Source organism: Mobula hypostoma, chromosome 5 (genome assembly GCF_963921235.1).
Source record: "Mobula hypostoma chromosome 5, sMobHyp1.1, whole genome shotgun sequence".
Taxonomy (NCBI): Eukaryota; Metazoa; Chordata; class Chondrichthyes; order Myliobatiformes; family Myliobatidae; genus Mobula; species Mobula hypostoma.
The window spans coordinates 74,025,770-74,041,714 of NC_086101.1; the positions used below are offsets into that span (position 1 = coordinate 74,025,770).

At 42.0% G+C, this 15,945-nt stretch overlaps 1 protein-coding gene across 1 annotated transcript in view; it reads right to left on the reverse strand.

Moving 5' to 3' along the window:
* Positions 1 to 15,945, reverse strand: part of clasp1a (cytoplasmic linker associated protein 1a) — a 300,065-nt gene that overhangs the window by 30,639 nt on the left and 253,481 nt on the right. Inside the window, exons 34-36 of the mRNA XM_063048559.1 lie at positions 13,601 to 13,717; positions 12,981 to 13,128; positions 12,041 to 12,287 (exon numbers count right to left, since the gene is read on the reverse strand). Coding sequence (XP_062904629.1) covers positions 12,041 to 12,287; positions 12,981 to 13,128; positions 13,601 to 13,717 — 512 coding nt within the window. The remainder of the gene's footprint in view (positions 1 to 12,040; positions 12,288 to 12,980; positions 13,129 to 13,600; positions 13,718 to 15,945) is intronic.

Sequence of the window (15,945 nt, forward strand, 5' to 3'; positions counted from 1 at the left end):
TGTGATCCCAACTATATCATAATCATTAATAACAATCTGCACTTTCAATTCATCCACCTTGTTACAAATGCTCCTTGCATCGACACACAAAGCCTTCAGGCGCTCTTTTACAACTCTCTTAGCCCTTATACAATTATGTTGAAAAGTGGCCCTTTTTGATGCTTGCCCTGGATTTGTCGGCCTGCCACTTTTACTTTTCTCCTTACTACTTTTTGCTTCTACCCTCATTTTACACCCCTCTGTCTCTCTGCACTGGTCCCCATCCCCCTGTTGTGAACTAACCTCCTCTCGCCTAGCCTCTTTAATTTGATTCCCACCACCCAACCATTCTAGTTTAAAGTCACCTCAGTAGCCCCCGCTAATCTCCCTGCCAGGATATTGGTACCCCTAGGATTCAAGTGTAACCCGTCCTTTTTGTACAGGTCACGCCTGTGCCAAAAGAGGTCCCAATGATCCAAAAACTTGAATCCCTGCCTCCTGCTCCAATCCCTCAGCCACGCATTTATCCTCCACCTCATCGCATTCCTACTCTCACTGTCGCGTGACACAGGCAGTAATCCCGAGATTACTACCTTTGCGGTCCTTTTTCTCAACTCCCTTCCTAGCTCCCTATATTCTCCTTTCAGGACCTCTTCCCTTTCCCTACCTATGTCATTGGTACCTATATGTACCACGACCTCTGGCTCCTCACCCTCCCACTTCAGGATATCTTGAACACGATCAGAAATATCCCGGACCCTGGCACCAGGGAGGCAAACTACCATCTGGGTCTCTGGACTGCATCCACAGAATCGCCTATCTGACCCCCTTACTATCGAGTCCCCTATCACAACTGCCCTCCTCTTCCTTTCCCTACCCTTCTGAGCTACAGGGCCGGACTCTGTGCCGGAGGCACGGCCACTGTCGCTTCCCCCGGGTAAGCTGTCCCCCCCAACAGTACTCAAACAGGAGTACCTATTGTTAAGGGGCACAGCCACCGGGGTACTCTCTATTACCTGACTCTTCCCCTTCTCCCTCCTAACCGTGACACACTTGTCTGCCTCCCGTGGCCCCGGTGTGACCACCTGCCTATAACTCCTCTCTATCACCTCCTCACTCTCCCTGACCAGATGAAGGTCATTGAGCTGCAGCTCCAGTTCCGTAACGTGGTCCCTTAGGAGCTGCATCTCGATGCACTTGGCTCAGATGTAGACGTCCGGGAGGCTTAGAGACTCCAGGGCCTCCCACATCCGACACCGAGAACAACAAACTGCCCTCACACTCATACTGCCCCTCTCCTCAAATAACAACAGAAAATGAATACCAAACCTTCCTCGCCTCGCCCGTTTCCGCCTATGATCTTCGGTTTCTACTGGAATTACATTCCCTTTTGTCCTCTAAGTAAACAACTAAGGTTCACACAAAAACAGAAATGAAATCCGATGATATTTACTATAAACTCAACAACTCCCACACCTACTCTTCCTACACTGTGTCTTATAAAGGTTTCTTCCAGTTCCTGTCTCCACATCCTATTCAAGGACATCTGAAAAATGCTCTCCTTTTCCAGGAAATGAGGTTTTCCCTTGTAGTTGATGGAGCAACTCTTGAATCTCCTGTTTCTTATACTTCTGTTCCTATTCCACGTTCCTCCATACAGATAGATAACACCTTATCCTTACCTTTCAGTTTATGAGCCTCTGCATCCAGCACATTATCCTTTGTCATTTCTGCCAGCTGCGATGAGATGCCATCACCAGCCATATCCACCCCCTGCACCTTCCTAGTTTCTAAAGGGACCATGCCCTCTGCCATTCTCTCACCTTCCTCCCCTAATATCACTGTGTACACTGAAGCTTTATAATGTAAATTCTTTATAAATCGAAGGATCAACTTAAGAACATTGCACAGTACTGCACAAGAACAGGACCTTCAGCTCACAATGTTGTGCCAAACCAATTAAATTAAATTAGTAATCATATGGCCAAATAACTAATCCCTTTTGTCTACACAATGTCCATATTCTTCCATTGCCCTCACATTCATTGGCTATTCAAACAACTGTCTCTACAACCACCCAGGCAGTGCATTCTGGGCACCCACCAATCTGTGGAAAGAAAAAACTTGCCCCTCACATCTCCTTTGAACTTATCCCTTCTCACCTTAAATGCATGCCCTCTGGTATTAGACATTTCAACCCTGGGAAAAAGATACTGCTCATCTTCTCTACTATGCATCCCATAATCTTTTAAACCTCTATCAGATCTCCCCTCAGCTTTCACCGCTCCAGAAAAAACAATCCAAGTTTGTCAAACCTCTCATTATAGCACATGCCCTCTAAACCAGCCAGCATCCTGGTAAACCTCTTCTACATCCTCTTTGAAGCCTCAACACTCTTCCAATAATGGGGTGACCGGAACTGTAAGCAATACTCTAGATGTGACCCAAATAAGTTTTATAAAGCTGTACCATAACTTCCTGATTTTTGAAATCAATGCTTCAACTGATAACGGCAAGGATGCCAGAAGCCTTCTTAACCACCTTTTCAACACATGAAGCCACTTTCAAGGAGCTATGAACATGGACCCCAAGATCCCTCTGCTCATCGAGTGTTAAAGATTCCTGCCCTTGACATTGTACTGTCTCAATATTTGCCCTACCGTGGTGTAACACTTCACATTTAGCTGGGTTAAACTCCATCTGCCATTTCTCCACCCAAATCTGCAAATGATCTATATCCCACCATATTCTTTGCCATTCATGTACTCTATCCACAACAACATCAACCTAGAATAAGTCCTTTCGACCACCACAATCTCTCTTCTATGGACAAGCAAGTTCTGAATCCAAATGGCCAATTCATCATTGCTCTCATTCATTTTAATCTTCTAGGTGAGAGTGCCATGAGGGACCTTATGAAATGCCTTACTAAAAACCATGTATAACAACATCCACACCTCTACCTGTATCAGTCACCCTCATGACATCATTAGAAGAACTCAATCAAGTAAGTAAAACACGACTTCTTGGCACAAAGCCATGCTAGCTCTCCCTAATTAGGCCTTGTTTTCCAATTGTCATAAATGCTATCCCGAAGAATTCTCTCCAGTAACTTTCCTACCACTCATGTGAGACTCAACAATCTATAGGATTATCCCTGGTTCTCTTCTTCAATATTGGAACAACATTAGCTGCTCACCGGTCCTCTGGGAGCTTGCCTGTGGCTGGAGACGATACAAATATATTGGTCAAGGCCCCAGCAATCTCACCTCTTGTATCACTCAGTAACCTGGGGACTTGCCCACCATAATGCTCTTTAAGAGACCTAACATCACCTTTTCTTTTACCTCAACATACGCTAGCATATCAATACACTCAGCACTGATCTCCTCATATGCCACATGGTAAATACTGATGTAAAATACTCATTAAGGACCTCACACACATCCTCTGCACCCAAACAAATGCTTCCCATCCCCCGTTATCAATGAGTGGTCCTATCCTCTTCCTCCTGATGTATATGTAGAATGCCTTGTGATTCTCTTTAATCTTACTTGCTAATGACTCTTCCTGGCCCCTCCTGTCTTTCCAAATTCACTTTGAGTTCTTTTCTGTCTTCTTCATAATCTACAAGGGTTCTGTTTGATTCTAACATTCAAAGCTTTATATACCGAGATTTTAAAGTAGCAGACAACAGGAATTCTGCAGATGCTGGAAATTCAAGCAACACACATCAAAGTTGCTGGTGAACGCAGCAGGCCAGGCAGCATCTGTAGGAAGAGGTGCAGTCGACGTTTCAGGCCGAGACCTAAAGTAGCAGGTTGTTTTTAGACTGCCTTCTTTGTACTGTTCATTTTTCAGCAGGACACTATATTTGCTTTCTGGAAGTCCCAGGGATATGATTCAAATTAAAATTCCTTTTTTTAAGTCTGAGGAAAAGCTCCAAAGCAAGTAGTTGGATGCAGGGAAGATATTTTTACTGGCTTACAAGCCTACAGGAAGAGGTCACAGTCTTAAGATACAAGATGAAAAATTCATTCACATTGAGCGATCTTGTGGAAAAGCCATGGAGCCCAAGTCACTAAATTTATTTCAGCACATTGACAGAGAGATCAAGGTGTAAGGGGAGAGTGTAGAGATATGGTGTTGAGATAGAGGATTAACCACAGAATGTATTTTAAAGGGTAGAGCTGTCTCAGTAGCACAAATGGCCTATTCCTGCTTAGGTTTTCTATATCACAACTCAGCTTCACATAATCTGATCAGTTGTACTGGTAAATAAACATTTTAATCAACTGCTTATTGAACCTTTAGATAATAAATTAGTCAATTGAAATGGTTTTAGTTGAATTTACATATCCATTATTCTGTGGGAATACATTACAAGTTATAGAATAAAACCAAATCTCAAAATCTGTGGGGAGAGAACTGCGTTAATATTTCAGGTTCAAGGCCTTGGAGGTGGGAAGAGTCAAAGCAATGTCTGTGATAAAGTAGTGCCCGAGAGGAAATGAATGATACAGATCGGTGTCAGCTGACAGATGACACTGAAGATTTGTTAATTGCGCTTCCACTAAGAAATGCAGAAACAGGAAGAGGAAGCAAAATGTACATAAAGAAAGCTGGAAGAGAGAGACAGTCCTGCAGATGAGATTCATTCACAGAGCCAAAGAGATGAAGTAATTCACCTGCACTTCTTCCAATCTTGTGTGCTGCTTTCAGTGCTCACAACATGGTCCTCTCTACACTGGGAGTACTACTGGAGAACAGCACGACTATTTGAAAGGACAATTCTGAACTTTCAGCTTTCAAGTCTCTCTTTGACTCTTACACTCGACTTTGTTGGAAAAGGACAAATTCAAGGTAAACTACTTCATCTTCTGCCTAGAGAATACGGCACTTGTCAGGATTCATTGAACTTAATCATTTCAGTCACTATCCTTTGTGTCAGAACTGACTGGTTCCAAGTGCTGGAGCAGAGAATGTCAGGGCATCCAGTTTTCCAAGTTCTAGGACTCCTAGTTTTCCAAGTTCTAGTCTGTGACAACTGAAAAGAGGGGAGCAGGATTGGAATTTTGGGTTGACAACTTTGAGACAGGGCACTGTCCACCTCAAGTGTTCACTCAGTTCTCTACCTACACGCTGCCTGGCCTAATGAGTATTTCCAGCACTCTCATGTATTTCTGATTCTAGCAACTGTATTCTGTATCTCACTTGTCCATAAATTCGCCAAATTCTGAAGATGCTGGAAATCTAAAATACACACAAAATGCTGGAGGAACTCAGCAGCTCTATGGAAATGAAGTCGATGTTTCAGGCCGGGACTCTTCTTCAGGACTGGAAAGGAAGGGAGAAGAAACCAGAATAAAATCCTTCTGAGTTCCTCTAGCATTTTGTGTATCTCACTTGTCTATGTTGCTTTTTTGTTACTCACTTCTCTATTCATTTCTTCTCCAGATAGATTAGCTGACATTAACAAGCCTTCAGCACCCTCTCTTGATTGGCACCAATCTGCATCATTTTCTCTTGGCCTCCATCGTATCACAGATGTTCCCTTGGCCCCATGCATTTCCCTACTCCCTTCTTCACAGCATAATACTTGCTTAATTCTAAGATTTCTTAGTTCTAATAAAAGGCTGATATTAGAAGTTAGATTTTGATTTCTCTTCACAGGTGCTGCCTGACCTGCTGAGTATTCTGTTCAGTTTTAGAATTGACTCATTTATTTTTTTCTTTGCTTTTCTACTGCAACTTCAAGACTTGCTTAGTCATATTATTTCACAGCATCAAAGGAGATTACGTATTCAAAGGCTGATGTATAATAACTTAATCATTACTCACTTGAATAGATATGGGGAGCAATTACAATGTATCTATTAGCACAGTGCAATTTTTAAAAAAATTGCAGCAGTTTAAACAATGAGGATTTGTTGATCATAATAATAATAATAATAATAATAATAATAAGATAATCGAGAAAGATTCCCTATCAATAAATGGGAAATTAAGAGAAAAAGAACTGCATACTTAATTCATAAAACATCAGGCAGTTAAGCAATACAAACAATGAAACAGCAGACTTGATTCCATACCCCTTTTCCTTTTTGCTGAATGAACCATTTCATCTAAAGGTAAACAGAATTTAAGGAATAGGCAACAGATGTTGGGGGGGGGGGGTTGGAGAAAAGATATAGGAATTTGGTTGACCTCATACTTCAACTTGCAATCTTGTTGTCCTATGATCGTGTAAAGAATAATGTCTAGAGACCAGACACAGGTCTTATGGTCTAAAACAAAATTCCTTGTACAGACTGATGGGTGAAAAGATGACTAAACTTGAAATAATGCACTGTACATGTTCACATTTTCCCACAAATTCATTCAATACATTATACCATTTCAGTGATAAAAAAAAATCTAGAAGAGACTTTTTTGACTAAATGCAATTTTCATTGTTTTCTGGAGTTCCAAATTCCACATTGCTGTAAAACAGCCAAGTCAGTTTTTACCACAACAGGAGATGTGACTGTCAAACTAGTTTATGTTAGTTTTCTTCAGCATTCCTTGCACCCTCGTTGAAGCTGAACCAGCATCGCAAGATAGTTCAACTGGATACAGTCAGACACAAGAGACTGCAAACGCTGGAATCTGGAGCAACAATATGCTGGAGGAACTGAACAGGTAGAACAGTAACTGTGAGGGGAAAGGAATTGTTGAGGTCTCGGGTCAAAAACCCTACATCAAGACTAAGAATGGAGAAGGGAGAGAGAGCTAATATAAGGGAGGTAGCACGACTAGTGCCAACGTCACCACAGAAAGTATCTAATTCAGGTGCTTTGTGGCTTCGTATGATAATTGCTCTGCTCATGACAGCAAGAAACTGCAGAGCTATGGACACAGCTCATATTGCAGAATTATGGACACAGTTTAAAACATCACAGAAATCAACCTCCCCTCCATGAACTGTCTAGATTTGTCACTGCTTGGTAATACAGCCAGCATAAACAAAGATCCCACCCACCCCGGGCATTCTCACTTCATCTCCACCCAATGGACAAGGAAACAAAAGCCCGACAACACATACCATCAGGCTCAATTACTGCTTTTATCCTGTTTCCCACGCCCAAGATGGACATTTGACCTCGCAATTTACCTCGTTTTAACCTTCTACCATACTGTCAAATTTCTCTGTACTTCATACTGTAGAGTTATTGTTTTACTTTGTGCTACCTCAATACAATGTTGTAATAAATTGATCTGAATAAACTGTATACACAAGGAAATCTGCAGATGCTAGAATTTCAAGCAACACACATCAAAGTTGCTGGTGAATGCAGCAGGCCAGGCAGCATCTCTGAGATGCAGAGGTACAGTCGACGTTTCGGGCCAAGACCCTTCGTCAGGATTAACTGAAAGAAGAGCTAGTAAGAGATTTGAAAGTGGGAGGGGGAGATCCAAAATGATAGGAGAAGACAGGAGGGGGAGGGATGGAGCCAAGAGCTGGACAGGTGATTGGCAAAAGGGATATGAGAGGATCATGGGACAGGAGGCCTAGGGAGAAAGAAAAAGGGAGGGGGGAACCAGAGGAAGGGCAAAGGGTATAGTGAGGGGGACAGAGGGAGAAAAAGGAGAGAGAGAAAAAGAATGTGTGTATATAAATAAATAAATAATGGATGGGGTACGAGGGGCATTAGTGGAAGTTTGAGAAATTAATGTTCATGCCATCAGGTTGGAGGCTACCTAGACAGAATATAAGGTGTTGTTCCTCCAACCTGAGCGTGGCTTCATCTTTACAGTAGAGGAGGCTGTGGATAGACATATCAGAATGGGAATGGGACGAGGAATTAAAATGTGTGGCCACTGGGAGATCCTGCTTTCTCTGGTGGACAGAGCATAGGTGTTCAGCGTAACCATCTCCCAGTCTGCGTCAGGTCTCGTCAATATATAGAAGGCCACATCGGGAGCGCCGGATGCAGTATATCACCCCTGCCGACTCACAGGTGAAGTGTCGCCTCACCTGGAAGGACTGTCTGGGGCCCTGAATGGTGGTAAGGGAGGAAATGTAAGGGCATGTGTAGCACTTGTTTCACTTACAAGGATAAGTGCCAGGAGGGAGATCGGTGGGGAGGAATGGGGGAGATGAATGGACAAGGGAGTCGCATAGGGAGCGATCCCTGTGGAAAGCAGAGGTGGGGGGAGGGAAAGATGTGCTTCCTGGTGGGATCCCGTTGGAGGTGGTGGAAGTTACGGAGAATTATATGTTGGACCTGGAGGCTGGTGGAGTGGTAAGTGAGGACAAGGGGAACCCTATCCCTAGTGGGGTGGCGGGAGGATGGAGTGACAGCAGATGTGCGTGAAATGGGGGAGATGTGTTTGAGAGCAGAGTTGATGGTGAAGGAAGGGAAACCCCTTTCTTTCAAAAAAAAAGAGGATATCTCCTTTGTCCTGAAATGAAAAGCCTCATCCTGAGAGCATATGCGGCGGAGACGGAGGAATTGCGAGAAGGGGATGGCATTTTTGCAAGAGACAAGGTGAGAAGAGGAATAGTCCGGATAGCTGTGAGAGTCAGTAGGCTTATAATCTGATGTCTGTGTCTATCTCTGGAGATAGCTTATCGACTGATGTCCCATTTCCGACACGTCCCTCCCCTTTCTAGATCTTTCTGTCTCTGTCTCTGGAGACAGCTTATCTACTGATGTCTTCTATAAGCCTACTGACTCTCTCCACTCCACTGACGCTTTTCTATTCTACCTCGGTACACATGACAATAAAGCAATTTAAAGGTGATTGGAGGACCGAGGAGCGGTTAAGGATGATGGGCAGATCAAGCTAGGTAGGAGAAGAGGTATTATAGCATTGGGAGACAGAGGCAGGTGGATGATAGATAGAAACACACAAGAAAATGAGGCAACTGAGCCAGGTGGGAGGTTTGGGGTTGTAGAGTGAAAATGGAGTGAGCTAAGGCAGGAAGCAGGAACACAAAGGCTACTCGTGCTGGAACCTCAGGGACACAAGTAGTTTTGCAAATGCAGGAAATCCTAAGCAACACACACACACAAAACGCTGGAGGAATACGGCAAGGCAGGCAGCATAAATGAAGGGAAATAAAACAGTCGACATTTCAGGCTGAGACCCTTTCTTAGGACAGACAGGATGGGGGAAGAAGCCAGAATCAAGTGGGAAAAGGAGGAGAGTACAAGCAGGCAGATGATAGGTGAGGCCAGATGAGGGGAAGTTGTTAGGGCCAGGGAAGTAAAAGTTGTTGAAGTGATGGAGAGGATGTGAACGGTCGCAGATGGAGGTAGGAAGGGACTGTACCGAGGGGAACAAATGGAGCAAAGTTATGTGGGCACCAGTTTAGTGGGGCAGAAGCAGGGAAAAACAATGGGCTATCAGGACATTTAGGCGTTTTTGGATCTTGGGTAGGAAATAGAAACGGGCAGTGCAGGGTAAGGAAACTAAGGTTGGAAAGAGTAGATAAGAAGGAGATGGTCAGAGGCAATGAGATTGGTGATGGTGCGAGAGACAGTGGCCTGATGGTTCTTTGTGGGATCCCAGTTAAGTGGTATGCAAGAAGGGTCTGAGAGCTGCTGCCTGGCCTCAGCAAGGTAGAGGTTAGTCCACAAGACTACAGCAGCACCACCCTTATCTGCAGGTATGATGGTTGGTATTAGTACAGACAGAGTAGTGGGCGGTACATTCAAAGGGGATGGTAGAACTGTAGGTGAGTGGAATGCTTAAGTTGGGAGGATTGATGTCTCGGCAGCTAGAGATGAAAAGATTCAGAGCGGGAGAAGGCCAGAGTACGGTGTCAAAAAGGAGCAGGAGGGTTGAAGGTGGAAGGAGGAGTCATCAGTAGAGGGTGGAGAATCCTAATGAATGAAAACAGAGGTGACAGAAGAGCTCAGCGTCATGGCGGACACGGATCTCACTGAGCTACAAGCATAGGTGGACAAGGGTAAGGACCATGCTAGGATAGGACATTCCACCTCAGAGAGGAGATGATCCGAGAGATGGTTAAGACATGGCAGGCTATGTTCCCTCTAAGCTGTCCGTGTGTGTGTGTGTGTGTGTGTGTGTGCGCGCGTGCGCGCACACGCTTTTCAACCAGCGCACAAAGGAAATTAATGTGCACACAAAAGGTTAGTTACCTAAAATAATGTAGTAATAATTATACTTATTGAAAATAATCTTTTAGCTAAATGTTTCTGTCAACTAGTTAGTCGGTTTTTCAAATATCACAATATGCGTCACTAATTTACGTCACCTCACCTTTCCTGTTTTGGTTTGTACAGCTGCATCATGGCGGCAGCCATCTTTGGCGGACAGTGTTCATATCGTAAAGTTTACAAAAATCTGTTTCAAATCCTGTAGACAACTTATTTTTTTTATTGAAAAAGATTAGTTAAATGACCCTGTAGCTAAATACTGTCACAAGAAATTGATAAACATCACATACAAAGTAGCTTTACAGGTTTTAAGTGATGGCTTTGATGAACTGGCTGCACTGTGCAAGATTCTGCAAAACAGTGGCCTGACACCAAATGATTCACTTCATTTTGCGCGAGGCAAAAATTAACAAGATAAAAGAGCAGTATCTGGGAGACAATGTTTCGTGGAATGACAAAGTTAACGTTTTGCTCAGCAAACAACGTGAAGAAAACATCACAGTAGATACAAGTTCGCTGTTGACTTTTATAAATAGTCTTTGTGTTCATTTAGAAGAAAGGTTTCCTGAAGATGAGGTACAAGAATGGTCAGCTTTTGATTTCTCCGCAATTGCAGCTTCAGACTTCACATCTGGCGATGAACAAGTTAATGCCCTAATGTCTAAGATATCATGATTTTCTAGCTGAAAATAGTTAGACAGTTTAATAATTTCAAATTTTCCATGCAAGGAAAAATTAAATCCAAACTGGATTTCAAACTTTGCTCAGATGGTGGCATTTGTACTTCAAAATGAACAGTTTTGCAACTTTGCACAGTTGATGAACATTGGGGGAACTTTTCTTGCATCTAGTGTGAACTGTGAGCAAGGTTTTAGCCTAATGAATCAACTCAAAAACAAGCTGAGAAACCGTTTAGGTGAATTTCATTTGGATATGTTAATGAGAATCAAAAGCTATCAATTGGATGGAAGCTCTATTAGTCTAGATAGAGTTTACAAAGAATGGGTAAATGCCAAAGACAGGAGAGAGAAAAAAAAAACTGAGTGACTTAAATATGTATGTTATTTTGTTGTTATTCTGTGCAGTTTTATGTCAAATATTTTGTAAACCTACATAAACTGTGCCATGTGTGCATTCAGTGTGCACATACTTTCGTCACAGGAAAAAAATTTGCACAACATAAGATTTTTGTGCACATTGACTGCTAAAAATTAGAGGGAACATCGATGGCAGGAATTGGAGCTTGGTTCAGGGGAGGATAGAAGGATAGATGATTGGAGGAGTTGGAGGAGTCAGACGAGAGAGAAGGGTTGGAGTTTTCAGCAAAAGTGGGATGGGAGGAAGATGGGTGCTCAAAAGAGTGAAGGATTCAGTGAAAGGTAGAGAACAACGCTGGTTGAGGAGTTGTGGTGGAAGAGGAGAAAATGGAATCTTAAAAGTAAGGAAGGTGAATAAAGGAGCCATTGGGGAAGAGATGAAAGGTAGATGAATCCAGAACCGGAAGGAGGCTATGGAAAGCCGATGGATGAAAGTTACGGGTGGCAGGTTGATGGAAGCTGGATGGGGAGAATGGGAAAGAGAACAAAATAGTGGGACTGAAAGAGGATGAAGAGGCAGGTGGGGTTGGAGGGGAAAAACAGACTAGAAGCCTTGAATTTGACTGACTGCACATAAGCAGCATTTGAATACCTGGCAAATCAATTCTGTACTTTTGTTTTGGTTTGAATGTTTAAAACATACTGACATCAACAGGTTTAACATTAAGAAAACAAATTACTTCTTTAAAAACTTGACTAGATTTTTAAAATTTACCTTAACACATTTAAATTTTTTTTAAACAGTTCATTGGAAAGTCAAGTCAAGATCAGTTAATTTATAAAAATAATTCTTACCATCACGGAACTGTTCCATGTCATCATCAAACATGGCTTCTTTTAAGGCTGTCTTGTCAAATGCATTGATTGTATCTGAATAATTATAAGGATTATACTCTCGAGTCCGAGGCCCGGAGAAAGACCGTGGTGGTGGAGTATTGAGCAAAGATGTCTTGTTGTCAAGAGCTGTTCTTCCTCCTTCCATAGGCTCACCACCTCCACGAAAATCAGAGGATGGGGATGCAATTCCTCCATCTCGCAATACCTTCAATGAATATAGCATGGTTCAATTTACAAATTAGTTAATAAAAATATTTGAAAAATAAAGATCAAAGAGCAGGATGCTGTCTCCATAAATCATAATGTGGTACCTACAAAGTGTGCACTTCCAAAATAAGAGATTGCTAAGCTGGGCAATAATTTATCTTTTACTGGAATTTAATTAAATACATAATTTGAGGAACAAAGCAGGGGATGTACTGATCCTGCAAATACCAGGAACTGATAGAAATTACTGTAGTCTATGATGAACACACTGCAAGTACCTGGAGCCACGAATTTATAAATTGGAGTTTGAGATTTAGAAACTTTAGTACTTAAGTAAAGGCAAGTGTGATAAATTAAGGAGAGGGAAAGGAGGAAGAGAACAATCTATCAAGAAACAAAAAACAAAGTTACCATAGATATGCAGAAAAGAAAACAATAGCAAATGCCAATATGGGTCCTTACAGACTAAAATGGGAAATTACATTGGAGGAAAAGTAAATAGCAGTGAAATTAAATATTTTCTGTGCCTGTCTTTACTGAAGGCACACAGAAAACCTTCCAGAAATTGTGGGAAACAATGATTTTAAAAGGAATCTGCAGAGTAAAATTTCACTCATGTTCTGCATTTAGTGCTCCTACCCCCACACAGATGATAAAAGTGCCAAAGCCAAATTAGTGAGAGGATACTTACATCACAGTCCTTCTTCCCATCTCGTTTAATTGGTTCATTCAAATCCTCCTGACTGCGGAAACTAAAATTCTGGATAGCTTGTGTGACCCCACGAAGAGAGCTATAAATTTCATCGGAGTTAAGGTTTTCTGTGTCATAGTCCAACATGCTATAGACAAAATAGCCAAATATTAATGAATTGTAATTTCTGCAGACAAAATATCCAACGTACACAGCTAAATTACTTTAAACGTCAGCTTAGATTCACTGAATGGCATAGCACAAAAAGAGGCCATTGGTCCACCATGCCTGTTCAGGCATGTTGCACTGCATTCAATTGTTCAGAATAGATACAAGTAATTAATTGAACAGAATTTATAGCTCATTGACCAGCTGTCCTACTGTTAATAAAATGTTCAGCTGTGATGGCACATTCAAAGTTGCAATGATTCACACTTAAGAACTAGCACAAAGCTGTCATTATTTGAAAGAAGATGCAGATTAATAAAAACATGGGAATGAATTACAGCAAACAAAAGTTGTAGCCACTCAAAACATACAACAGAGCATGCTAAAGCCCAAAACAAGAGCCGCCTGATGAGACAAGGCATTCTGAAAAGAGTGGAGAGGGGGTTAGTTACCTGGGTGAGTAAGAACGCCTGAAGTTCTTGTGGGTAGGAACTGTGGGGATGGAGTGAGGTTGAGAAGGGGTGGAGGGATGCTTTGATAGCCCATCTGCACTCCAACCCCAGAATCGACTGCAGTCAGTGTGGTCAGAGAAAGAGAAAGAACGAGAAAGGCAAAAAAGAGAAAGAAAACTATATTCCGAGTGGCTTTTGGTCATGCTTTACTGAAGAAAATTTTCAGAACATTAATAGAAGCAGAATAGCAAACAGAGAACACCTCATCCAAGCAAGCAGCAGCAGTAGTGTTGACCCACTCTTGCCAGTATCATATGACCACACAGGGGCGACAGTGACTACACAACAAATAATGAATATTTTAAACTCGTATTTAACTATAAATATAAATGGAGCTTTAAAGATCTTTCTTCTTAATAATGAGTATCAAATAATTCTCATTACCTATAAATTCATTCATTTTATTGGCTTTAATACAATTTAGTAAAATTCTTCTCTACTCAAATATTTTTTAGTGCATTTTGGAACATTGTTGCAATTTCAAACTGGCATGGCAGCATATTCCAAGGGGAATGGCACAAGGTACCATTGACTAAACTTCTGTGCAAGTGTAATGTCACATGCAAGAATATTCCTTTAGCCACCCTAACTGCAGAACCCAAGTCCACAAATATGTCAACCAATCAAACTGAACATCAAAAAACTTTTAGAGATCACTGGCTCTTTATCTGTTTATCCTTGAACTTTCTTTAACAACGTAGACTTGGGTAAAGGCGATCCTTTGGTATATTAGATTTCATTTATCTGGTCTGTCAAATTGTTTTCCCATCCCAAACTTCTCATTCATTACCTACGAGGAGTGTTTCTACCTAAAGAATAATGTTTCTTGAATTACGGTGACAAATTTATTAACAAAATTTATCTTCTTTTTCCAGTTTATCCATCCTGTTTTTAAAGCAGCAGAATAAGATGATTACTTCCTAATCCAAGGGGCAATCTATACATTTTGATGATTGTTATCTGTGGACCAGAACCTCATCATCTGATTCAGGATGCTTTCAACAATCAAAAGCAAATATTTTCAGCAGAACATAGCCATATTAACATAAATAACCAATGTATTGTTTCATGTATTATCGAGATCTTACGAACAGGGGAATGGATTCAATGTTGTTAGCATCCAACACCATTAATCACTTAGTGATATCTTAGAGATCAAATCATACAAGGGACAAGGTTTACCCAGTGGAAACTAGTTTTACAGGGATATTGGATAGATTAAAAATTAAGCTAAAGAATTAAACGCTCTATTTACTCTATAAAACTCAATAAATAACAAGCACACTTTAGAAAGGGAAGTATTAAAGAGCAGAAAAAGTTGCAGTAAGTTGTAAACTCAGCTGGCTCTATTATGGGCAGTAGCCTCTCCAGCATACAAGACACCTTCAAAAGGTGATGCCTCGAAAAAGGTGCCATCCATCATGAAGAATGTCCATCACGCAGGACATGCGCCCTTCTCATTGCTACCATCAAGGAGAAGGCACAGGAGCCTGAAGGCACACAGTTAATATGTCAGCAAAAGCTTCTTCTCTCCCCCCATCAGATTTCTGAATGGACAATGAACCCATGTACAACTCCTCACTGTTTTTCCCTTTATTTATATTCGTGTGTGTGTGTGTGTGTGTGTGTGTGTGTGTGTGTGTGTGTGTGTGTATATATATATATATATACACACACACACACATATATATACATACACACACATTTTTCTTTACAGCCCCCATAATGCTAAGGAGAGAGTAAGTTCTGCAGAGCGAGCAGCCAGCAAAACCTCTACACCCCACGCTATAGGCTCACAACGTGCTCCCCACTCCTGTCTCTGACACTGCGCTACCAACTCCTGGTATTTTGCCACCTTATGCTCAAGTGCCTCCTCAATCCAGTCTCCCAAGGCACTGTCTGTTCTACAATGGCCACCTGCTTCAATGTTTCTGACAGAATGAGCATGTCAGGCCTCGGTGGTGATGATCTAATGAAGTCAAGGAACTTTATTTGCTTGCCAAGATTGTCTTTCAGATGTCAGTCAGAAGTTGCTGCAAGTAAGCTCACTCGTGATCTGGGCTGAGGTGGAGGTTGGTCTCCAGCTTTGGGCTTTCTGGCTTGGCTGAGGTGCTTACTGTTGTTAATGGCCGAGGAGATATTTACTGCCACTGCTTTCAGTGCCTGGTCATGGTGCCAGCGGTAGCAGCCTTTTCCCAGGGCTTTTGGACAGTTGCTGAGAATGTGTTCCAGGGTACCTTTGCCAGACCAGGGAGGACATGATAGTGCCTTGCTCCCCCACCCCC